The sequence below is a fragment of the Stenella coeruleoalba genome, assembly GCF_951394435.1.
Source record: "Stenella coeruleoalba genome assembly, chromosome: 19".
NCBI classification, from domain to species: Eukaryota; Metazoa; Chordata; class Mammalia; order Artiodactyla; family Delphinidae; genus Stenella; species Stenella coeruleoalba.
In genome coordinates, this window is record NC_137165.1 from 45,019,348 (window position 1) to 45,045,446 (window position 26,099).

General features: G+C 44.0%; 1 protein-coding gene across 6 annotated transcripts in view; it reads right to left on the reverse strand.

Moving 5' to 3' along the window:
- Positions 1-576: 576 nt before the first annotated feature.
- The window catches only part of KANSL1 (KAT8 regulatory NSL complex subunit 1), a 171,834-nt gene continuing 146,311 nt past the window's right edge, over positions 577-26,099 (reverse strand). For 5 of the 6 annotated variants that reach the window (XM_079906202.1, XM_079906203.1, XM_079906204.1 and 2 more), the window contains 9 exons: positions 19,712-19,883; positions 11,016-11,198; positions 10,348-10,536; positions 9,864-10,012; positions 5,761-5,882; positions 5,064-5,121; positions 4,731-4,843; positions 3,669-3,921; positions 577-3,351 (listed from right to left, as the gene is read on the reverse strand). In XM_079906202.1, coding sequence (XP_079762328.1) covers positions 3,124-3,351; positions 3,669-3,921; positions 4,731-4,843; positions 5,064-5,121; positions 5,761-5,882; positions 9,864-10,012; positions 10,348-10,536; positions 11,016-11,198; positions 19,712-19,883 — 1,467 coding nt within the window. In that variant the 3' untranslated portion in view covers positions 577-3,123. The remainder of the gene's footprint in view (positions 3,352-3,668; positions 3,922-4,730; positions 4,844-5,063; positions 5,122-5,760; positions 5,883-9,863; positions 10,013-10,347; positions 10,537-11,015; positions 11,199-19,711; positions 19,884-26,099) is intronic. The other variant, XM_079906207.1, reaches the window with a different exon arrangement.

Below are 26,099 nucleotides of genomic sequence, written 5' to 3' on the forward strand. Positions count from 1 at the left end.
CGGACTCAGCCCCGTGAATTTGCAGTGTTGCGCAGGGCAATTTCTGGCACTTGCAAGTCCCATGATTCCTTTGTTAATTTTGAGGGTGGGGGGAGGGACATGAAACCACCTTAGCTTAGCTTCCTGTCTGTGAATGTCCATATGGTGTACTGTGTGTTTTAACAAATGATTTACACTGTTGCTGTAAAAGTGAATTTGGAAAATAAAGTTATTACTCTGATTAAATAAGGTCTCCAATGTATGGATTCAAAGGACCAGAAAATGATGTATGATTTGCAGGTCCTTTCCCAGCCTTAGAGAACTTAGCTCAGGAAATGACAATATTGTTAAAACCTGGACATCAGGATTTACCAGCTGGGTCTGGGGCCCTGAAGGTGAAAGAGCTCTCAGACTTGTTCATTTTCAGGTGATTCTCTCGTTCTGGTGCTGGCAAACCATCCTGGTCCAACTCAAAGGGCAATACCCTTGTGGGTGAGCTCACAAGGCTGCACTCAGTTTGTAAGACCCAGCCCACTGTATTCAAAGCTGAGAACACTGGGGTGGCTCTAGGAACCCTTTCTACCCCTGGAAATTAGCCTAGGGGCCTGGGGCTGAGGCAGGACACTAGGCCAGTCAGCTGAATGAATGGCTAGATGCCTTGCAGGATTACAGAGCTGCTTTGCTCTCTCCTTTGAGCCTTATTATAGATTGGAGAGTGTTTGCTAGATCAAGATAGGGATACCAGGTAGCCCTTGGCAATGCTACAAAGGAAAACAGAACAGAACCCATCATATTATTGTTCCTTAATAATTAGGTCAAGGTCATAACACTCAGGCCTTTGATTTTTCATACAGCTTCAAAATACTACTTTTCTCAGCTTTTCCTGATGTGCTTTAGCCACTGCAGGCAGAAGCTTAAGTAGAGCAGGTCTTAACTGCAACTACAGAAGCAGCAACAGGGCAGCCAAAGAGAAATGCTACCTCAGAACTCGTAGGTTTCATAGTCAGGAGAGGCAGCTGCATTGGCTGTGTCAACTTGACTGCTATGAAAAAAAAGGAAAAAAGGAAGTAAAGAGAGTCGCAGGCCTGCCCACTTATTCATCTTGTACAAAGAACACCAAGCATAGCCTTCTCAGAAGAAAGCTGCTGAGAACCAGCTCAGGTTCCATGCAAAGTATATACATGTCTGCAGTGACCTCAACCCCAGAAAAGGTGGATGATGGAAAGTGAAATATCCATTAAAGAGCAATTTAGAATAGATTAAAAAATGTCCCAATGCTGGCCGGCCTCACTAGAAGAAGGAACAGTAAGAGCAGTGGATCAATTACTTACATCCAACAACAAAAAAAAGACGATTTACGAAGACGCCCTTCCTCCTGGCGTCTCTCACCCCCGCCCCGGTGAGAACCACTCTCTCTGGTGACCATCAGAGGACCCTGCCCGGTGCCCAGAAGACAATGGGGACTTCCCAAGGTTCACAGCCAGTCGGAGGACCCAGAGAACAACTGCTCCTCAGGGAGGCTCCTCAGCCACCACCAGTACCATGTCCTGTAACAAGAAGGGCCTGGCATACAACATTCTGTAACTTTTTTTTTATTATTTTTTTCAATTTTTCCTTCCTTTTTTTTTAAGCACTAGTCTGTGCTTTGCGAACAGAATCAAGACATTAACAAAGATCAGCTTCTCTGAAGAAAAGCATTTCTATAGAACAAAGACAGCTACATGTTTCGCTGCCAATACACAGCTCAAAGCAGGAAAAGAAAATATTTACAAAATACAAGGTTTTTTTTGTTCTTTTTCTTTTTTCTTTTTTTTTTTACAATGCTAAAAGGGTTATTCAGAATTTTCAACCTTATAAATAGAAGAAGCACTTTATGCATAGGGATATGGTGCATTATTGTTTTTAAAGAAACAATGACAAACCCTTTAACTTGCAAACAGAATCAAAAAAAAAAAATCACTAATGTTGAAAATTGTGAAAAAACCCCAACCATTAAGCAGTTTGTCTACTATTTTTATACGATTACAAAATGGCAAAAAAAAAAAAAAAAAAAAAAAGTCCTTATTGCCCCCCTTTTTGGTGATGTGATCATAGATGAGACAGGCACAAGGTTAACCCGGGGGGGTGATGGGGAGTGATAGGAACCACAGCTAGGACCAGACAGTGTTCCACAGGCAAGGGAGCTCGAAAGAGGAAGGATCTGACAGACACTGACAGGGAACTGGACGGGGGTGGGGAAATATGACCAAATGACTCAGTGAAAACAGAATTATACAGGAGAGATGGCTGCTCATTTCCAAGACCCCCTAGAGTCTGCAGGGGAGTGGGAAGAGAGATTAAGTAGTCCTAACCCTACCTCCACAGACCAGGTTAGGGGGGGAAAACGTTCCAAGTGGAAGGACTGTGTGCGTGGGCGTGTGAATGGTGTGCGAGAGCAGGTGAGAGGACACGAAGGGGCAGGATGGGGACCTGAACAGCCGCAGCCAGCTTACCTCAGTTAAGAAGTCAGAACAGGGATGACCAAATGCAGAGGAAACCCAGAACAGGTCTCCAAGACCTGGGTGACAAGGGGAAGCCATTCTGTCAGCTGAGAGCTGGGTGAGAACAGCTGGAGTTCAGGCCAAGAGGTTCTGGTGGAGGTGCTCCAGCACAGACGACCAAGGGGACCCAGCCGGGAGGGCCGGAGCTGAGCTAAGCAACAGAAGGGACGGGGTACGAGCCCAGAGCACACTGCTCTCTCCCACCCTAACCTCAGGGGGCAATGCTGAGCTGGAGGTTCCTTTCCCTCTGCCCACCTGGCTGTCCCACCCTGCCCACAGGGGCGCGAGAGGGGTGATCATCCAACATGGCTAAGTCCAGTGATTCAACAGTGCAGAGGATGTGCCAGGACCAGGCCAGCAGGGTCTTATCCTGAACTGTGTGCCAACTGGAGGAAGTGCTCAGGTGTGTGACGATAAACATGGAAACCAAAACATAAACAAAACAAAAATCAAAACAAGAAAGAAATTATCAAAGTAGAATCTAAATTCCTTAAATTCACTAAAAACTGTGAAAATTTTCGGCATATGATGTTTGAATATCAAACGCAGAGTTTTCTGAAGCTTTAATGCCAATAGTGAGTCTGTTTAGATTCTCATATCCCACTCATCTGTGAGTTGGACGCTGAGCTGTGACTGTTGCCGCCAGATGCCGACTCTTGAGGGGAATGATGGGAGGCGAGGTGGGTGCCACCTCTGTCTCCCGGCCAGTCTTGCTGCCTGAGGTGCGCCGAGTGCAGCGGGACGCCCGTTCCTGTGCATCCAGTTGGTCCTCACTCTCTGCCTGGGGACTATACGCCAGGGGGAAGGTTCGCCGCTCCCATGGCTGGACAGACTGCGGGCAGATAAGATGTCTTGGTGAGGACCCAGTCCCAGCCCGCCTCCTTCCCCAGACATGTGGACTGGAGGCCATGACCAGTCTCTCTAGAGTTCCTGGGCTGGCCCAGAGAAAATTATCAGAGTGGGCAACTTTTTAATGATAGCCAGTTCCATGGTACCTTCAGAAAGTCAACTTCAAGTTCAGTCCCCTGTTCCCTTCAAATTGGGGGGGAGGGGAGATCCATAAAATGAAGATACATCTTGAGCAGGTGCTGTCCCCCAACAATCCCATCCGCCACCCCGCTAATCCCACGGAAAGGCAGCGTTCCTCACCTGCTCGTCGAGCCCCAGCTCTGGTGTGGAACAACGGGTGTCTTCACTGGCCAGGTGTCGGAGAGTGTCCCGCGCCACGGGAGTGAGGGGGGCTGAGTGCAGTTCTGGGCTAATGGGGCTCCTGGGGGACTGCCCGTGGGAGAACTCGGACAAAGAGTGGCTACTGCTGACATCAGGGGAGGCGGGTTGAGGGGTGGAGGGGTTGGCACTGCCCAGCTGGGGCGTTGTCCGGCCGTCCGATGACCTGTAAGACCTGTATACCAAGAAGCACGAATCTGAGTGCCTGGGTAATAGGCAATTTCTCATGTGTCTGTGTTTTGGGTTGGGGAGGAGGCATGAAAAAAGCTTCCCGACCAGAGGAGCTGAGGCAGACTGACACCAGCAGTTCTCTCCTAGGAACCACAGACCCCTCACTTTCTTCCACTGCTGTGCACACGGGCAGGCACACAACACGGCATCTAAGAGCTGTGTACGCCTGCCATCCCAGGAAAAGGCCACGGCCGAACAACGCTGGGGGTATCCCTGGCTCAGTGCCCAGTGGATTCACAAGGGAAGGGGAATTAGCCCAGACTTTGAAAACTGCAGGCAAAGTAAAAAGCAAAAACAAGAGCCCTAAATATTTCTACTTGAGAATCCTGAGGGCTTCTCACTGTAACACTAAAGGGAGAGAGGGTAGGACAGTTCTTCCAAGTAAAGCAAGACCACAACAATCAAACTCCACTGTTCAAAGGAGGTTAACTTGTGGCGAGGCCTCCAAAGCTCCTCTAATCCAGTCACCACAACCCTAACCAGCCTCCCAAATGCCATGACAGCCTCCTCCTGGACCCCGGGAGACCACGGAGCTCGTCAGAACTGGACAGTCACCGCTCAGCAAGGTCCAGCATTTGACTGCTTACACCCTCATTAGTCCCAACAAACACCACAGAACGTCTGCATTCTCAGCCATCGACAGGGAATGAATATGAAGAACAACTAAGTGGCAACTCCATGGACACAGCCAGGGTCCCAACTCCCCGCTGACCCTCCCTGCACAGGCCCTGGAGGCTGCGCCTGCTCCATCACCTGCTGCCCCGCCGCTGAGGTGGCACACTCGTGGTCCACAGCCACCGAGCCCGCTCCATCTCCTCACATTTGGCATGCAGGGCGGCGAAGGCTGCGTCAGACAGGTCCTCTATCTGCAAAAGAGCATCTTCATCGATCCCCCCTTTCCTCCAGGAAGTCAAGTTTCAGTGCGTAGACCAATTCTAGAAGCAGCCCCACCCCACACTAGGCTCTTCCTGGTCAGGACAGGAATACAATGAGCTTGCACTTGACACCCACAGGTCTTGAGGCATCTGCAGTGTGTGCACCCACGAGTTCATGTGTTCTTCTAAGAGCGAACGCCCATGCCATTACCTCCTCATTCTCCTCGTCAGGACTCCCCTTCAGAGACCGAAGATCAACCTCCCGCCAGCTGCAAAACCAGGAAGGAACAATTGTGAGACGGCAGGCAGTCTGGGCAGGATAAGTACATCCGTGCAGGAACGAGAGCTCTCCACCTGCAAGTGACACTGCTCTCTGCTGGGCCTGCTTAGCCCTGGGGCCTCTCTAAGAGGTCCCACACTCAAATGCGCACAAGGGGCAGAAAGAGGGGAAGCAGGCTGAGGGTGGGACTAGAGCTGGTAGATGGACAAACTCAAGCAAAAGAACCTGTTTAGAGGGGACCAGCAGTACCCAGCAGCAGCTGATTGCTGCCACACGGGAGTGCACATACAGGGTTGCCCAATCTTTTGATGTGTCAACAAAAGCTGGAAATAAACATTCATATGTGAAATCCTGCTTTGATGCTAACAACAAATTCAGTATTTTAAAACATACTTGTATGCATCAAACAAAACATGGCTATAGCCAGTTTGTGGCCTGTGGTCTGGTTGGTGCTCATATAATGGAAGAAAATTATGTAAAGAAATAATTTCACTCTGATCAGGTAGACCTTCTCTTAAAGAGAAGACAACAGCCAAGGCTAGGCCCCAAAGCTCAGTGACCAGAGGAGAGGGAAAAGGGCAACGACAGCAAGACCAGCAAGAAGAGCGCATCACCCAGGGCCTCTTACCTGGGAGTAAGGATCTCCTTGTACTGTAGCTTCTCTACACGGGTGGTTGCAGCGACTGACATTGGGATGACAATGTTGTTAATATCGAAGGAGCTCTCTCCCCTTCTCCTCCTTACTGGCTGCTGTAAGACAAAGGCAAGTTTAAGAGGGAGGAACAATTCTACGTACCTCAAATTATACATCTGAGATTTAAAACAGGATCAGCAATAACCAGGAATCTGGGTCTTTGGGTCGGGCCCAGGCAGGGATGGCAGAGCTGCTTGCACCTAGGAGACAGTCCCCCAACAGCAAAGCGCACAGGGGAAATACTAAGCGGTCCTGAGGAGTATCTTCCGTCCACAAGTCTCACTTGCACCCTCTTTCTTCATGGGCTCACGTGAAAAGAGACTTCTGTTGAAGCTTACAGGGGTGGGTATCCCGGGGCCTTGAGTCAATTGCCACGGTTTCTACTCCTCTACGCACAGCCTTATTAACAACCCCAACTAAATCTTCCTTTCTGCTTCCCCTTTTATCTCTGTCTATGACACAGACCCATGGGGGATCCTAAAAGCAATGCTTCAGCCTGGTGGTGATTCTTCGGGTTAAAAAGATGAATTCCCCTACCCTGAAAGATGCCCAAAGGACAGGCCCAGCTCAATGGATCATCTAACCTTGGTTGTCATGGAAGCACCTCCTTCTCGTAGATCTGAACTCTTCAGCTAAATCTGTACCAACCATCTGCTCAGCCCTTATGTGATTTCCCCTTCTGGCTATTATTCTGAGGGAAAGAGCTAAGAGCGTTCTAGCTATATCAACAGAGACGAGTGGAGGGAAGCCTTGGCTGTACAGCTCACACTCCTGGAGAAAGGAAATTCACTCCTATAGGAAGTTAAGATCAAACCCTTGGGAAAGAAGACTAACAAGGATCCAATATCAGAGGCGGCGGCGGGTATCTGCAGCAAGCGGGAGATCGACGGAGGAATAAAGCAGGGAGCCAAAGGGCATGGCTTCTTAGATGGAGGGGCATGTCCACGAGCTGCCTGTGCCCAGAGAGCAAACACCCTGCCCTGAAACAGAGAGACCGGCGATTGAGCCGTGAGAGCCCAGAGTGAAACAGTGGGATGACAAACATGCTGCCATGGTGACAATACAGCTGCAGACAACTAAGAGGCTACATTCAAACCCAAACCACCAAGTGTGGCCAGCCCAGAGTGAAGGAAGATGGGGAAGAGGTTGTTCCCTACAGCTGACCTCTCTACTCTCTGTTCCCAGAGGGGGATCTATGACTGATTCATCGTATCATTTCAGGACCTTCTCAGAAAATGTTGAAAGGCAATGTTTCCTGGGCCAGGATTTTAGCTGCTGTCACCTACGATTTCAGGTTATTACAATGTCTTTTTCATCCCAGTCTTCTCCTCTGTCTAAGAATAGACTGTCACTGACTTCACAAATTTAGGGTAACTGGTTAACCAAAATGGCTGAAGAGACTTTTGCAAGTCTTGCCTGGCTGAGGATTAGTGACCTCACACCCAAAGGCTTCTGCCACATCTCTGCTGAACTTACACACCCCACTACAAGAAGTGTACCTTAAGAAAGCCTCAAGAGATAGCTTTCCCTATATCTTGGTCAAGAATGAATGTGAGGGCTTCCCTGGTGGCGCAGTGGTTGAGTGTCCGCCTGCCGATGCAGGGGACGCGGGTTCGTGTCCCGGTCCGGGAAGATCCCACATGCCGCGGAGCGGCTGGGCCAGTGAGCCATGGCCGCTTAGCCTGCACGTCCGGAGCCTGTGCTCCGCAACGGGAGAGGCCACAACAGTGAGAGGCCCGCGTACGACAAAAAAAAAAAAAAAAAGAATGAATGTGAAACTGCTGGCAGAAACAGGAATGTACTTTCCCTGAACCTCCTTGGGCCTGCTGTTAGTGTCTTCAAGGCAAAGGGACAGGAGCGGGTTGTGGGGTTCAGCAGGCTCCAGCTCCCACCCTACATTTAGATTTCCCAATTCCATGAGGCACTCATTTGATCTAACTTAACTACTTTCTCCTGTTTGGAACGAGGTGGAGGGCAGGTGATGGGAATGGAAAGTGGTTCCCACACCTGGCTGCACATCAGACATACGATGAGGAGTATATTTGAAAAAGAAGAAACAGGTTCAGGGCCCCCTCTCTTCTAACTACCAAATCAGAATATCCAGGGCTTCCAAGAAAGAAAAGAAAAAAGGCCATGGAGGCGATTCTGGTGCGTCTATCAGCTCTTGTGGCTTTCTGTGGGAGCACTACCACATACACCCCATCCCTCTCCTCCCCCACCATTTCTCCAGTGTCTTGTAGCTTCTCTACCTTATTTTAACTACCCGGCCTATCACTCTTCTTGCTATTATATAAATCCAGATTCTCTGAAAAAATCTGGCAGCAAGAGCCTTAAGGGTCAGCACAGTGCTATATACAAAATTTGTACTCATTAGACAATAAGTAAAAATTTCAAGTGATCCAGGCCTAAGTTTACACTCTCCAGGCACAAGAGGGCGGCAGGTGAAAAAATACTGACGTCTCACCAAGTCTCAGAGAAGACTTCTATTAGAATTCGCCTCTTTAAAATAGTTTGGTTTTTCTGAGACCCCCTACTAATGGACAACTGAGTTAGTGATAGATACTACACCACCTATGGAAATCTGTGGGTGGGGAGGGGAGGAACAAGGAGGTCATTTGGAAAAGACTCTGATTTTTTTTTTTTTTTTCGGTACGCAGGCCTCTCACTGTTGTGGCCTCTCCCGTTGCGGAGCACAGGCTCCAGACACGCAGGCTCAGCAGCCATGGCTCATGAGCCTAGCTGCTCCGCGGCATGTGGGACCTTCCCGTACTGGGGCACGAACCCGTGTCCCCTGCATCGGCAGGCGGACGCTCAACCACTGCGCTACCAGGGAAGCCCAAGACTCTGATTTTTAAGTAAAGACAGACAATGTGAAGAATTCCTACCTGATCACAGCTCAGTGAGCACATTTTGTGGGCTTAGAAGTTTCTTGATATAAGCTCTGAAGGGGCTTCAAAGCACCTGTGTAAGTCACCTCTGTAATGCCCCAACCTAGGCTCACTTTGTGCAGCGTGATGGTAAGAGAACTGGCTCTGCAGTCAGACTGCCTGGGTCTGAATCACAATTACACCCTCACAAGTCACCTCACTTTATGCAGCTTACTTAACCTTGGAAAGACTCAGTTTCCCTGCCAACAAAACGGGAATCTTTTATACCACCTACGCCTCAAAGGGCATTCATTAAAGGATTGAATGAGGTAACACACATAATGCACTCAGCGCTGACACAACAAACATTACAGTTGTATTGTTTTATTTTTTACCATCTCCATTATTATTATCATTACTATATAAAGGACCCTTTTAGTGGGCACAAAGCAGCTACAGGTATATGTGTTCAAGGAGGCACACACTGAGTAATTAAAACACTAGAATGATATTAATGTCTGGAATGGCCATGCAAACAGCTTTCGGGGTGGAGTGTGGTACCGCAAAAGCGGATCAGGGGCCAAAGAGCCTGCCGTTATGAGCATACTACATGTCAGTACTGCCAGCGTGGCCTGCTGGATCTGTAATTCTGCTCTGTACACGTAAAAAACATGGGCTCTATGTCCCGCTTCCCTTGCAAGCACCCTAACACACCCAGTGTTTATTCTCAGCACTCCAGCTCCACTCCCCAGGAGAGTAAAAACAAGGAAATCAAACGTCTCCAATGCCCACAGGCATCTCTCTTTTATCCCTCCTCTCATGTTTACTTAGCCCAACAGAGTTAGAGTCATGATACTGTTGAGTTCTGTGTGAAACTTAGTCCCACGCATCCTGAATAGTCATAGATCACCCAAGAGTTTGTCTCTGCATCAAGCTTTCTATGGCTGGCTCAGCTCAGATCCATGTCTACTGTGAAAAACAACTCAAGGAAAACAATGTAACGGAGGATCAAATAGCACCACTTTGACTTGAAAAAGACAAATACGCCAAGATGAGTCGAGTCCCCATAACTGCCCTGGCCCTTACAACCCTCTCTCTACACTGTCCTCCAGACCCACTGGAACGAGCTGTCACTGCAGAGGGGCTGTCCAACTCCACGCAGGTACTTACAGACGTGCTGGCTGTAACCTGTGGACTAGAGCTGGTGGGTGCAGAGGTGTCTGATGACGCGGAGAGCTGTCGCACCAAGGGACTGTGTGGTGGGTGGTGGGTGGCCGCCAAGTAGCTCGAACTGCTCAGGTCCGTGTGATGCTTCAACACTGCAGAAGTCAACAGAAAAGAGAAAGACGTGGCTACCTCAACCTGCTCTACTTCCAGCACAAGCCAGGAATGCCAGCAATATGCAGTAAAGGCAAAAATGCTTTCTAAGCCTAAAGGATAAAAAGATGAAGCAAACTGGTTGACGGGAGGTAGGGATGGAGCAGAGGTTGCTACAGAGTAAGAAGTGACCTACACTTAGAAGCAGTAGGGCCCCTCTACTCTGCCTTCCTAGAAAGTGAAGGACAAAGCTAAGGGCAATTATAAGAAGCCCAGGCTGCCCCAGAAAGCCCTGAGCAGGTGCAAACGAAGGCAGAGGTGCCGGGCCTGGCCCTACCTTCACTTCTCTCGGATGAATGGTCTCGCAATCTCATTTTGCTGTGGTTTGGGTCATGCACGGGTGGCGGCGGGTTGAGCGAGCGCTCTGCTTTGGGCGCTGTCACTCGCTCCACCATAGGCACGGCCCCCACATCGTCTAAGTGCTGCCTGTGGGTCCTGTCAGGCCGGGTTTGGTGATGGGACAGCTCTGAAGAGGGGAACAGAAAAAGAGCTGTGAAACACCTCCTCTCAATCTTTTCTTATTTGAGTTCCGAGCTCTTGAGTTCTCTCTAGGTCAGTGATAGACACCCAGCGCAGCAGGACAGTCCTCTGGGACTGACGCTTCTGGCAAATAACACACTGGCCAAAACAGGCCAGGAAGCCCACAGGGCTCTCAACCAGAAAAAAGTGACACCAGACTACAGAAGACAGCCTGCCCACAGATGGACCCAATGCCATGGAACAGGTGGCTGTTCACTGAGCCCCAAGATACATGGTGTCTGGAATAGCTTTCACAGTCCATCCGAGAGCATCTAAGACAAGTAGGAAAAGACGACTGTGAGCTGAATTTACATCAGTCAACTGCTTCTCCCAACCCCGACACAGTGGCATAGCCATACCAGTAACCTAAGAACATAAAAGGAATAGGAAAGTAATTGGAGGACTCTCTGGACCCCTGAAACTTACTGGCTGTTGTCAGGAAGGAGTTGACCAACTTGTGCCTGTCTTTACGAGTTGGATCAGGGAGACTGCCTGGCATGGGTGCTCTGTGCTTAAGTGAAAACTTTTTTGGAGGTTTGATTTTGTCAAAAGGTTTGTTCTGCCATTGAGATTTCAGCATGCTCTGGAAGTGCAGGCTTGTGGGAACATCTGCAAGAAACACAAAACACTGCGGTTTTAGTCCAGACACCTGGGCTCTGGGCTCTTCTCTCACAAAGTGAGGCGTGTTCACAGCAACTCTAGGTCACCGGTGAGCAAGACCCACACTGCACCCTTCTTTTATTTACCCAGTGGCAGGATGACCCAAGCAGGGCAAGCACTGTCAAGTGGAAGATCTGTTTATTGGAATTTTACTGAAGGTCATTCTTTTATTCACAGACAAGTCACTATTGCCTTTTATTTGCAAGTTCCAAACAAAAAAAATCTAAAACACCTTTTGTTAGATTGATGAACTTTTCTTTGTTCCTGTGTTCCACCAAGTCTGTTAATTTTACTGGTTTGAAAGATTGATAAACATCCTGTTCTTATTCTTGTAGAAACTGAAATATTTCGACCTACTTCTTTCTATCAACATAAAGTTAATCAGGATATATTCATTCAACAACTACTTACCGTCTATTATTTTATCAGACACTGTACTGGGTACTACATCTTCCCCTAAATAAGAACTATACTATTCTCCCCCCTCCTTCCTCCAGACCCTCACCACCTCCCACCTGGGGATTACCTAGGTTTTTAAGTGGATTAGTTAATATTCAATATCGTAAATTAATCTTTTAGACTTAATTATAATTTTTTAACCTTCTTTGGGGGTTCACCACTGTTTCTTGCATCTTTCCATTTTGTTAGTTTCCTCTTTTATTTTCCTAAGAATGTGGCCTTGAGTAATTTCTTTAGAAATAGTATTTCTAGATTAAAACCAGTTTTCTCTCAGACTTTAAAGCTATTACTACAGTGTCACCAATAAGATGGAATCTGACTCATTCACTTGTAGGTGCTCTGTTTCTTCCTTTAAACTTTTTTTTGGGGGAAAAAAGCTTGTGGTACTCTATAGGTCAATTTGGGGAGAACTCTAATACTGAGTCTTTTCAATCAGTGAACGTGGTACACCTCTCCATTTATTTAGGATTTCTTTAATTTTCTCTCATCAGTGTTAGGTAGTTTTTATTGTACAGTTCTTTAAAAAAAAAAGTTATTTATTATTAATTAACTTATTTAGCTAGCTGCACCAGGTCTCTTAGTTGCAGCACGCGGGATCCAGTTCCCTGACCGAGGATCAAACCTGAGCCCCTGCATTGGGAGTGTGGAGTCTTAACCACTAGACCACCAAGGAAGTCCCCACTGTACAGTTCTTATACATATTTTGTTAATTTGATATTTTTGATGACATTATACATGATAGCACTTTTAAAAATTTCAATTTATAATTGTTTACTGCTAGTATGTAGAAATACAGTAATTTTTAATATAGTGACCTATATCCTGTGATCTTGCTAAATCCATTATGAAGTTTTTGTTTGTTGTTGTGTTGTCCCTAGAATTTTCTACATACACAAGTATGTCACTTACAAAAAGCTGTTTTACTTTCTAATTTGTATGCCTTTTATTTCTATTTCTTGTCCTATTATTCTGGGTAGAACCTCTAGTGGCAATCTGAAACTTACATTTTTCCTTTTTATAGTCTCATTCTGAAACTTCACCACCATGGATATAGGTGTGGGTCTTTTTTCAGGGTTCTGAAAAACTTTCCATGGTCCTTTTTAATCTGAAGACCAGAACATCTCTCTTTAGCTCCCAGTTCCTCCTGGGAATCATTAACTACCTGGGACATAGTCAAAGTCCAAGCCCCTGGGACTTCCCTGGTGGCACAGTGGTTAAGAATCCACCTGCCAATGCAAGCGGCGTGGATTCGAGCCCTGGTCCGGGAAGATCTCACATGCCATGGAGCAACTAAGCCCGTGTGCCACAACTACTGAGCCCACATGCCACAACTACTGAAGCCCACATGTCTAGAGCCCGTGCTCTGCAACAAGAGAAGCCACCACAATTAGAAACACTTGCACCACAACAAAGAGCAGCCCCTGCTCGCTGCAACTAGAGGAAGCCCAGGCACAGCAACGAAGACCCAATGCAGCCAAAACTAACATAAATAAAACAAATTTAAAAAAAAAAAAGGTCCCAGCGCCTGAGTTCATACCCGCTGCTGTAGCAAAGAATGAAACACCACCGCTTTATGGAAAAGGGGAAAAAATCCAACCTAGCTATATTCCAAAACAAGTCCAAACTTATCACCCAGGCAAATGCCCAGGTCCCATCCGTAGTTCTGTCCTTTTTCACTGTGGGCAAAGAACCTTCCCCTACCAGCTCCTACCCCATAGAAGTTTACTCAAAAGCATGTGCTTTGGGCTCCCCTCTTTTCTAGTTTTATTTCTTCACAGTTATCCTGTTTGTTTTCCAGCTTTCAAAAATCACTCCAAACTCTATTCACCAATGGCATGCCTTCTTTTTTTCAGAATTGTTAGAGGTTTATTTAGTGTATTTTCTAAACATTATTGGGGTTTTGGTGCCCAGGGAGGATAGCTTAATCTGATGTGCTTAATCTGAGCTAGGAATGGGGGGCAAAGAAAAGGGGAATAAATGAACATTTACTAAACCCATTATACTGTGGCTGGCACTTAATCTTCGTAACAATTCCATGATGTAAACATTACTATGCTCCCTTTAAAGCGAAAAAACAGATCCAGAAAGGTGAATTAACTGTCAAGGTTACACAGTTTAGTAAGTAACAAGCAACATTCAAACTCAGGTCTGTAAAATCCTAAAACCTATACTCTTAGCCACTACACCATGAAATTATTCTTTGGCCCAGAGAATGGAGCAGTTTAATCCTGGGGTGAAATCTGATATTTCTCAAATTATTCCCAAGGAACTGGAGAGTACAGGATATTTTTCAAAAGAGTTCTGCAGTGTAAAAAAGAAACTCCTTCCTATAGCATAGACCATGTATTTCATGACACTTCAAAGAACAAGATACATCTCTGGGAACAGTGCTATCTCCTGAAATTTTTTCCCATAATCATTCTTTCTTTTCTACACTTAAAAACAAATTCACCTATCCCAAACCTTAACACAAATATATCAGCTTTCAGCCAGGCCAACGATATCAGAGCTCATTGTACTCCCAGTCCTCAGATCCCACCCAAGGCCCTCAATAAAATGGTTTGATTTTCCCACCCCCCAAAGGTCAAATGTTAAAAAAAAAAAAAGATTTCCCAACTAAGAATTAAGTTTAGAGGTATTAGTGGTAAAAATTCCTTGCTCTAACTCAGAGTGGTTGGGGAAAAGTATATAGGAAATAAAGCATCGTCTAGAGGAATTCTGAAAGCTGGGCTGAGCTTGAAGGTATAAAGAAGGCTCAAGAAGTGGTAGAGCACCTCCTCTATATCCCAGGATACCCCTTGGTCAGCAGGAGAGTTATTCCCCCTTGGCAAAGGTTGGTTTTTTTTTTTTTTTTTTTGCCATGCCACGCAGCATGCAGAATCTTCCCTGAGCAGGGATCGATCCCCCTGCATTGGGAGTATGGAGTCTTAACTACTGGACTGCCAAGGAAGCCTGCAAAGGCTGTTTAATGGGACTACAAAAGCATAGTAGTTTCACTGTCTTTTCCTTTTATTTTCCACAGTCACTGTGCTCCCAAACCTGAAAATTAAGCCAGGGAGAAAAGGAAATAGGATATGGTTATGGTGGAAATTAGTAGTCCTAGACACGGGTCCTCGTCCCATCACTGAGTAGGAGAAAACAAGAACAAACCACTTAGCTGGGCTTTAGCTTCTTCATCTGTAAAATGAGGCAGCAAGACTTGATCAGAGCTGGTAACATCCTAGCACACATGCTCTAGCTCTCTCCTCTTCTGTCTGCTGCAGGCACAGGCTACTCGCAACATTCTTTCTGTTGTACCCCAAGACCTTAGACCCATCTCAAATAATTAACTAGTTAATTAAATCCATACAGACAACATCAATCAATTCGAGTTAAGCACGAGAGAAAAGACATTTATATGTTATTGCTAGACCAGATGACTACTGATCTCTCAACTCTAACATGTTAAATCAATGAGTCTTCAACTAAAACTCCACTCTTAATCCCCTCCCCTCATTTAAATGCTCTGAAGCGGAAGCTGGCACAGTGTAGACCACTACTGCCTTGTGCTCTGGAGCTGAGGTACTAAGCAGAACCAAGAGAAATTTCCCCTATAAGCCCATTGAGTAAGCAGTTAGGGATAATAACAAACTGCTTAAGGGACTCAGGCTGCTAGAAGTTTGCTGTGTTTTAACTGCTTTTATATGAGTAAAGAGAAACTCAAGTTAAACCCCCCAGTCAGTGAACAAAAATGATCTCTTAGGAATTGCTGGTCTGAGTTCCTGTTCTGAGTAATAACACCTGGGATCTACAGAGCTACAACTCTGAAACAGATTGGATATAGAGGACCTGAAAGTAAGCAAAGAGTTGTAAAAATGGAAGAGAACACAGTAGGGACCCATTCAGCTAGAGGACTCCACACACTGCATGCCTGCACAGGTAATGGCTATTAAAGTATATTATCAAACAGGAAGGTGCAGATCCTTCAAATGCAGATCAATGACAGAAAACATCATCTTAGGTTACTATTTCCTCAAACAAAATGAAAAGACTTTAACTTCAGGCCCACCAGGGTCTGACACTCCAAGATTAACCTGTTTTACTCATTACTTTCCACCATTTTCTCAAGAACACTTTCTTGTGGTGTTTTGTAATGCTCACTTCCTCCTCCTGCTGGTAAGGTGCAGTGGCCTCATGTATACAGCTAATTGTCTTGGCAAGCTCTCTCAAAAGAGCATTGATCTTCACAGCCAGCAGGTGGTGCTCTTATTAAGCACAAACCTAAATCTAAACATTCTTTTCCCCAAGGTTATATACATCCTCTACATTTCAAGCTAAGGATTAACTGGCTTGATTAAGTGAGGTAATAAGGAAACAAGCTCCTCTTTCTGGAGTACTAAAGGGTTATCACACCCTAATGTCTCCACCTTCCAGTCAGGCAGCAGTTCCTCAAATTAATGGTAGCGGCTGAGGTGTGGCAAGATGGAAGATAGAACTCTAAGATTAAGAGCTGCAGTTGGTTCCCATCCTCACAAAGTACACAAACTGGTTAGGAAACATTAGTAAAACTCTACACGAAAATGAAAAGTTGGAAGTCCCGCCGTCTTTAAATACAGTCTAGAGAAGAGGCTGCAAAGGGGTGGCGCAGAAGTCAGGTGTGGAGCACGTCTGACCCACACAGGGTGCTGGCTGCTAGTCTTCACCATTACTCACTATTCTACACAGAGATATTTGGGGCATCTCAATACTTTAGGAGGTGCTATTCCCATCTTTGTGGCCCTGGGAATCTTCCAGTTTACAAATAGATAGCATTCTGAATGTGGCAGTTGTCTGGATCAAGTCAAAATTACCCCGATAGTCACAATATTAGATACACTAATTAGGTCCCCGAATCAACCCACAGAAAGTCTAATTTATCCATAGGCAGATATGTTAATTATTAAAGTAGAGTTTAATGACCAACTCGCTTGTCCAAACCCCAATGTCATGGTTGGGTGGGTGGGTGGGTGGGTGTGTGTGTGTGTGTGTGTGTGTGTGTGTGTGTGTGTGTGTGTGTGTGTGTGTGTGTGTGTGTGTGTGTGTGTGTGTGTGTGTGTGTGTGTGTGTGTGTGTGTGTGTGTGTCAGAGAGAGGGGAGAGAAGGGGGAAAGGCAGGAGGGGGAAAAAGTGGTGGGGGAGACAGGACAGACACAGAGAAACGGCAGGCAGGAAAATGAAGACCACAGAGACCATAGAAAGGGGTCTCCTTCCTTTCCCCCTCATTTGCTACCTATAGTTGCTTGGAATGGAATGGAGTGGGGAAGTGTAAGGGCAGCAGTCAGATTTATAGATACGATGCAGTCAGAAGAACAGAAAGTGTTAATAGGGAATGGGTACCTCCTAGTAGAGATGCTGAATGATGGAACAGGAGACGCCAGGCAAGTGTTTCGGGCATATCTGATCAGGGGATGGGAGACAGAATTCACAACTATACATGGTAATACTGCTGACAAAGGAATGATCAACATATTTATCAACTGATATTCAATGAGTATGGAAGAGACCTTATCAGAATCGGATATAACTATAGGCTTCAGCCTTCTTTATTCAAATATGAGACCATACAATTCAATATTGTAATCCTGAGAGAGTAACTCAAGAAATGTTCCCAAATCATCCTGGTGTCTCTGTCTGTAGCTACAGTCTGGAAACAGGTAGAAACCTGACTTCTCTTAATATCCTGGCTGGGGAGAAACATGAACTATAGTGAAAAGAAGGACAGGTATCAGATGACCTCGGTTTGAATTCTGGAGCCTTCTACATTAGCTATGTAGCCTGAGATAAACCACAACCTCTCTAAGCCTATTTCTTGATCTGTAAAACTGAAGTAAATTTATAAGAGTACTGAGAGAAGCAAATGAAACAAGTATAAGAAAAGTGCTTGTAAACTATAAAACACTATATAAATATTATCTTAAGTTATGTAAGTTATAATCCAAATGGCAAGAAAGGGTAAATGTCAATGACTCTGGAATCTGAAGTACAGAGGAGGATGTTGTAGTGTTTTCTACTCATCATGTTCTAAAGTTTATTTACTGCTCCACTACTCCTGACCTAAACCCCTGCCTAGCTTGCTATCCCTATGTTTCAAGTTCTCTAAATATTTCCACTCTTACTAGAAGTCATGTGGCAGCAAGAATATTATACCATGCCTTTCTTACAGTTGAAGGGAGTCATGATAGTAAGGCTTGGAGTAGCTCAACAGATGTAGGTGACCAAGAAAGAATCCAGTCATTTGAAGAACAGATAAGGAATGAGGGGATTACAGTCATCTAATGTTTGATCAATTAGAAGATGGGATTCTCCAGGATAGTTTATCAGTAATGACTGTTTTTATAAATAAAGTTTTATTGAAACAGCCACACCCACTTGCTTATACATGGTCTACGACTGCTTTTGTGCTATATGGGCAGAGTTGCCTAGTTACAACATAGACTAAACCTAGCCAGTATGATCCATAAAGCCTAAATTATTTAGTATCTGCCCTTTTATGAAAAATATACTACTGATGCTAGAAAAAACTTGGGTTTTCTTCTCATGCCAATAAGTAAATCTTACATCCCATATAATTCACATTCCCCAGACTCCTGTTTTAGTTATCCTCCTTTCAAAAACTTGTACAGACTATCTGTAAGGTGCTATGAAGGATAGAGCAGGAAGAAAAACATGGTCCCTTATCCCGAGAGAACTTAAAATTTAACTAATGGAAAATAAGGTCATAAACAGCCATCATATAAGCCATAACACATAGATAAAATAACAGTGATCCAAGAGGGGCCAGATCATGAGATTATTTGCAAATCAGTGAAACAAATCCAGATTATGAAAACACTGGCTTCCTGTAGTCTACAGAACAGTTTTCAACATTTTTGCTCATGTACCCCCACCATTTGAAATGTAATTTTTTATTTTTTAAATTTTTTTGGCCACACCGCGAGGCTTGTGGGATCTCAGTTCCCCGACCACGAATTGAACCCAGGCCCTGAGCAGTGAAAGCATGGAGTCCTAACCACTGGACCGCCGGAGAATTCCGAAATACAGTTTTTAAGAAAATCATAAACTCAGACAGTTGTAAAGGCTGTATTTTCTAGAATACTACATGCATTAAAGATATTTATTTATACCAACACCTCAGCATGTACATATATAATATTTACCTTAACTAAAAAAAATCTTTTACACCTACTTATTCAATCAGACTACAGTCACAGTAAAATCTAATTTCAGTTGTTAATTCTTTCTCTTTTTAAAACTTAAATACTGTACAGTTGACGTGCAATATGTTAGTTTCAGGTGTAAGTTATTAATTCTCTAAATATTTATTTTAAGGTGACAGAAAAGGCAGAGAATCTTGCCTTAAGTTATATACAAAAAAATAATGTACCTCCATCTTCATTATTTTTTATTCAAAACTTTTTTTACTTAATTCCCACAGGATTCTTCTTCAGGAGCCATGAACTCTGAAATGGTTCCTTTGGTGTCCCTACTGCCCAAGGTTTTTATACTCTGGGGGGCAAGACCCACAGCAAGACTCAATATAGGTAAGAGGAATGACTTTCACGTAGTGGGAGAAAAGCAATTATGAAAAGGGAGGTGGAAAAGGAAAATTGGCAGACACGGAGGCTTATCAGGTAGATCAACTTAGCAGCGCTGCCCATGCTGTTTTACATCATGGCACACATAGATAATACATTTTTTAAGACAGACTCTGCATAACAAGACCAGGCTCCAAGCGCTGTGGCTGGAGGAAACTGTCCTAGCCTCACCATTTGAAGTGTTAGGGGAATTTCTCTCTTGGCAAGCTGCGAAGTTTTAGTGGCACATTCCGGTCTGGGAGATCTATTTGCAAAATTCTAAGAGAAGACTTTATTGACAGCAATACCTTGACAGTACCTGGGAGTTGTACCAGAATCTTGGCCGACTTTCTTTCACTTTGAACCCTTTAAGTCTCACGTATTAGACTTTATATTATGTAGACTTTCTTACCATCTGGAAATGCTAGAACCGGGTGAACACAAGAATCCAACTGGGAAAGGCGTTCCAACAGAGGGGCTTCATAGTGGATTTCTGGAGGCGTGGTGCTGGCACTGCCTGAGCCGCACAGTGCACAGGAGGGGTTCACATCACAGCCAGAGCGCACTGTGCTGTTCCGGTGAACCTGTGAAAAGTCAGACAAAACTGACAATTCAGTGTCTGATAAAAACCCAGCTCCCCATTCAGTATCCCAAAGATTCAAAAGGCCCTCTCTAGGGACTTCCTTGGCAGTCCAGTGGTTAAGACTCCGCACTTCCAATGAAGGGGGGCATGGGTCCGATCCCTGGTCGGGGAACTAAGGTCCTGCATGCCGCGCAGTGCGGCCGGAAACAAACAAAAAATCATTATGATGTACACCTGAAACTATATAATGTTATATGTCCATTATACCTCAATAAAATCAGAAATAAAATAAAAGTGACCTGCAAGCTAAAAAAAAAAAAAGGCCCTCTCTAGATACATATATGACACCAAACAAAAAGTCTGACCAGTTTGTTAAAAGATTTCCATTTCTCCAACACATTAACCTTCAAAGTAATTAAGTAAACCTGCTTCTTCTCCCATGAAGACATCAAGTTATGTGAAGCCCTTAGGTCCTTACCAAGAACACTTTACAAAACCTGTATGTTTCTACCACCTTGATGGTTTCCCACCATCTGCTAAGGTGAATAGCTGGCTCCAGATTTCTGGCTGGAACATGACTTTGCCCTCTTCAGCAACTTCATCCACCTAAGAGCCATACTAATGAATAACAAACCATACCTCTCCTGTTCTTTTCACATCTCCTGCTATAAAAAGACTTCCAGGTCGCCTGAAACGACACGGCAAATTTCCGTGGACTACACAGAACTCATTAGCTACTCTTTAACCTAGCCTAAAAATCTACTGTTATAAAGCTCATACTTAAGTAATGAAAATGAATTTGGGATGGTGAGTGTTCATACCCACAGTCTTTGTGTTAGATTAACTCCAATGGGATAGAAATCATTTTCATTAAACGTCCTTTGTATACATGTTAGCAGGATAAGAAATACCTCTCCAGCTAAGTCCACAGTCAAAAATAATCACAGTTGGGCTTCCTTGGTGGCGCAGTGGTTAAGAGTCTGCCTGCCGATGCAGGGGACACGGGTTCATGCCCCGGTCCGGGAGGATCCCACATGCCGCGGAGCGGCTGGGCCCGTGAGCCACGGCTGCTGAGCCTGCGCATCCGGAGCCTGTGCTCCACGACGGGAGAGGCCACAAGAGTGAGAGGCCCACGTACCGCAGAAAATAAATCACAATCAAAAATAATCTAAGTCTTCAAAAGATTTAATTCTGTTAAAAACAAAATGGGATTTTTATGATTTTGTGCTTTGAGGAGAAAACTTCAGGTCATGCTGAATGCAGGATCCCTAGGTTCTTGTGTTAGGATGAACAAGTCTGGCATTTGCCAAATCATGACCACAAAAAAGTCATCTGGGTAGCATGCAGTCCTAGAAGAAGGGACTTGTCTGTGGAATGACACTATGACAAGGGATGCTAGGAGCAAAGGTAGTATCATAATAAAGACAAAAGGGTAGCATCAAAACTCTGTAACAACTGTGAGAGGTGCGTTTAGTTTCAGCACACCCAACTCTTGAAAGCTGTTTGCCTTCACAGACACGCACAGAAGAAAGATAAATATGAGAACAACGCAGTCTTTATCAACATTGCCCAACTGCCTCCTTCTTGCAGCGACATAGATGGGTGGCATTCAAAGAAGGCCCTGTGAAGGTTAGACTGGGCAACTTACGCTAAAGTAAAAGTATTCTAATAAGCTGCAACTGTAGATGCCTTTGAAAGGAAATTATACCAACTAAACACACACTTCTGTAGACATTAACTGGTACTATTTTGGGAAAAAATACCTCTTGCAACCTATTTAACCAGGGCTGGCTTTCTGGGGGAGGTAACATTTTGAGGCAGAGAGAGAGAGGGGCCTACGTTGGCAGGGACAAAGACCACAGACTGCACAGGAGATGAATGGGAGGATTTAGGTAATCAGAATCCAAAAATGGCACCAAAACTTTAAACACTGACAAGATTAGAAAAACATATAAAAATCAGAATAAGAAATCTTAAAAGGGAGGTATATTTTCTCCTCATAAATTAACCCATGACATCAATCAGCTCTCCAAGTGGGCACTGCACAGCATTCCATTTTATAGACTGGATGTAGAGTAAAAACGATATGGCAAGAGGAACAAACTAGGAGAAAGATTAAAATAAAAACTGAAATTACCAAAAGAAAAAATACATGCTAGAAACAGCAAATTTAAGAACTGCTCTTTGGGAGTTTTTTCTCCCCCTCTTCCCAAACCCACCCCAAGAATGGCTTAGATAGGAACAGAGCAATTAATTAGATAAACTGTAAGACTGGCCTAATAAAGAGAAAAAAGGAAAAAATGCAAACATATAAGAACTCCTCAAAAAAGCACTAGTTAATTGATAAACTGGATACAAAATACAATAGTGTAGACACATACACACAGCCAAGTTAAAATAAAAATAAATAGTCTTGACATAATAATGTTATCCAAATAAAACACTAACATGTAGAGAGATGCAGAGAGAAGGAGGATAGAGGAATGTGCAAGAAACCACTGACGTGGTTATGATGGTGGGGAGGAGATTAAGGAGAGCTTTCATTTTCCACATTATGCATTTCTATAATGTTTAAATGTTACAATTTTTATATTCCATCTAACTGGAGAATACAATACACATGCCTTAAATAAAGGCAGGGGCTCAGACTACTCTTGTGTCCTCAGTGAAGTCTTTAAAAACATTGAAGAACAGATAATTTCTATTCAATTAAAATGGCTGGTGCTAGCATAAAGAAATTAGATTTGTAGGGCTTCCCTGGTGGCACAGTGGTTGAGAATCTGCCTGCCAATGCAGGGGACACGGGTTTGAGCCCCGGTCTGGGAAGATCCCACATGCCGCGGAGCAACTAGGCCTGTGAGCCACAACTACTGAGCCTGCGCGTCTGGAGCTTGTGCTCCACACGAGAGGCCGCGACAGTGAGAGGCCCGTGCACCGCGATGAAGAGTGGCCCCCACTCGCCGCAACTAGAGAAAGCCCTCGCACAGAAACCAAGACCCAACACAGCCATAAATAAATAATTTTTTTAAAAATGAGTTTTCATCAGAATTTAAAAAAAATTAGATTTCTTTAGTCCTCTTAGAAAAATAGAATTGATTTAAAACCTGATAAAAAGTATGTGCACACATACTTACACACCAACCTTACTTTTGAATGAAAAACTGTGAAGTGTTAATAGAACCTAGAAGTATATAAAAATATCTTAATTTATTAAGAGATAAATTTGGAGAATTTTTTTGAAGGACAGTTCGGGCAACTTTAAATATACACACACAGAATTAAGATGCCAAACTATACACATGTATTTATTTATTTGTTTATTTTTAAAACCACAAAAAAATAAAAACAACCTACCATGAGCAAGTGGGATTTATTCCTGGATATCAAAAGTATTTGATATTAGGACATCAATTAATACAATTTCACACTGCCCATTCAACATCTCCACTTAGATGTCTTAACAGGTATTCAGAGTTAGTGAGTTAACACTGAGCTCCTAACTCTTCCCAACTTCCAGTTGCTCAATCGTAAATCCTTGGACTCATCCTAAACTCCTTTATCATACCCCCAAACCAATTATGAAATCCTATCGTCTCTGCCTTCGAAATGTATCCAGGATCTGACCACTTCATACCACCTCAACTGCAGTCACTATCTTTTCTCATATGGGTTTCTTAAATAGCCTCCAAACTGGTCTTCCTGCTTGTCCCTCCTTCCAGTTATTTGACACAGTAGTTGATGTAATCTTGTTTTACAACCTCAGTCAGACCATGCCAGTCCTCTGCTCAAAACCTTCCAATGGCTCATCTCATGAGGAATAAAAGTCAAAGTTCTGGCACTGGTACACACAAAGCCCTATAACATCTGTCACTTCTATCCCCTCTCTGACTTCATTTCCTGCTTCTCTCCTAGCTCACGCTACCAGTTCCTCTGACTTCCTTGTTCCTTCCCCAAAATGACAGGCAAACTTCCTGATCACAGGCCCCTGCCCTTGGCTCTTCTATTAGCTCCATGGTCATTCCCTCACCTCAGGTGTTTTTCTCAAGTGTCATCTTCCTAAAAATAACTTTTATTTAGAAACATACAAGTGACCAAAGAGTCTATCTATTCTTGACTATAACAACAATAAAAAAAATACTGGAATAAGTTTAACTAGAAATTTTAAGCACAAAGCTTAAAGCTATTAATTATTAATATTCTACAGATTAATCTATAATCTTAAACTCAGTAGGTTTTTGGTACAGAAGAGAGAAGAGACAAATGTAACTTAAATAAACTACAAACTGGAAGAATAAATGCCAAGGGGAAAAGTTCCCAGAAATTTTCTGATAAGCAAAGGTAGACGGGAATGATATGCCCTACCACATTTTAAAAGTTACAGTAATTTAAAAAAATATGCTACTGGTTAAGGAACAGAAAAATTAATTAAACAAAAAGAAAAAATAGATCAATATATATAACATGACAATTTAATGTTTAACACAGGCAATATTTCTAAATGAATTAACTAAAGAAAGGGTCAGGGGGAGATGACTTTTCCAATAAATGAATCAGGGAAATCAAGGTCTAGGGGGTGGGAAGAAGTTGGATTCCTACTTCACATCAAAATAAATTCCAAAGGTATTAAAGATTTAAAGATAAAACAAACATGTTTAAACTGTAAAAGAAAAATTATGTGTCAACATACAGTAGTTAAAAGTATGGGCAGGGCTTCCCTGGTGGCGCAGTGGTTGAGAGTCCATCGGCAGGCCACAAAGACTTTATTGAGGGGACGCGGGTTCGTGCCCCAGTCCAGGAGGATCCCACGCCACGGAGCTGCTGGGCCCGTCAGCCATGGCCGCTGGGCATGCGCGTCCGGAGCCTGTGCTCCGCAACAGGAGAGGCCACAACAGTAAGAGGCCCGCGTAACGCAAAAAATAAAAAAGTGTAGGCAATGGGGCCAGGCTGTCTGGGTTTGAGCCCTAACTCTGCTGCTTACTAGCTGTATAACTTTAGACAAGTTAAGTAATGGCTTCATCCATAATAACAGCTGCTTATCTGATAAGGCTGTTTTGAGAATAAATATCACTTGGAACAGTGTCTGGTCTCAACTCTGTTATTTTTGTAGTCATACAAAGTACACTGTCTTCACTTATAATGGGGGGAGAAAAAAAAAGACATCAACCATAAAGATCATCGATATCAAATTCTTGTTTCTTGTTAGTTGTATGACCTCCTCAAATTTATGCATCTGTTATTAAAGGATCAATAATGCCAATTTCATGGGATTGTGGGAAATGTAATATGATTTCTCAAACTATTGAAACACTACACAAATGCTAGCTAAATTAGTATATGTCAAGGTTTCTCAACAACAGCACTACTGACACTTTGAGCTGGATAATTTTTTTGTTGGGAGGAGATGTCCTGTGCACTGTAATAAGCAGCAGCTTCCCGGACCTTTCTACTCATGGTGCAAGTAACACCTTCCTCCCCACCTTTTGTGACAACCAAAAATGACTACATTGTCAAATGTTTCTTGGGGGTGGGCAGGTGGGTCAAAAATCATTGAGAACCATGCAGCTCAAATTATGGTTATCCCTCCTAGTAAACTTCAACGCACAGGCTCCCATTAAATATTAATGGTGAGAGAGAAGAAAGGTCTCAAGACTACTGCAGTCAAAAGAACTCAACAGCAAAAAGGAAAAAAAAAAAAAAGAACTCAACAGCAAGCTTGAGGAGGCTTCCACTAATCAAAAATGACAATTTGAGCATAGAAAAGAATTTCAATGACTTGAATAACTCAAATACGTTTAAGTCGATGACTTCATAATCATACACCCCCCCCTCCACAAAGACTTTATTGATTGCCCTTGGAAGATGGCAGGAAATCAACTTACTGTTTGAAAATTGGTAGATAAAGTAACATGAATCATGCTTCTTTCTGCACAAACTGTACTTAAGGGTAAACCAATAGTATAAAAGGGCATTTTTCTCTTATAGAATGCTCGTATTTATCCTTTAGCCATAAACTAGAAAACCGGACAACACACAGCTTAAGACAGAAACAAATGAGGTAGCCTGTGACTGCCTTGGCTTTCTGCCTGGAGGCACACTGCAGACTGCACAGCAGGTGAGGGATTCTAAGCAGAGCGTGATGGTTTCACTGAGTTGAGGAAATACACTCCCAGAGACTGAAGTACAGAGGCTCAGGTGACTGGTAATTATGAGGCAGAAT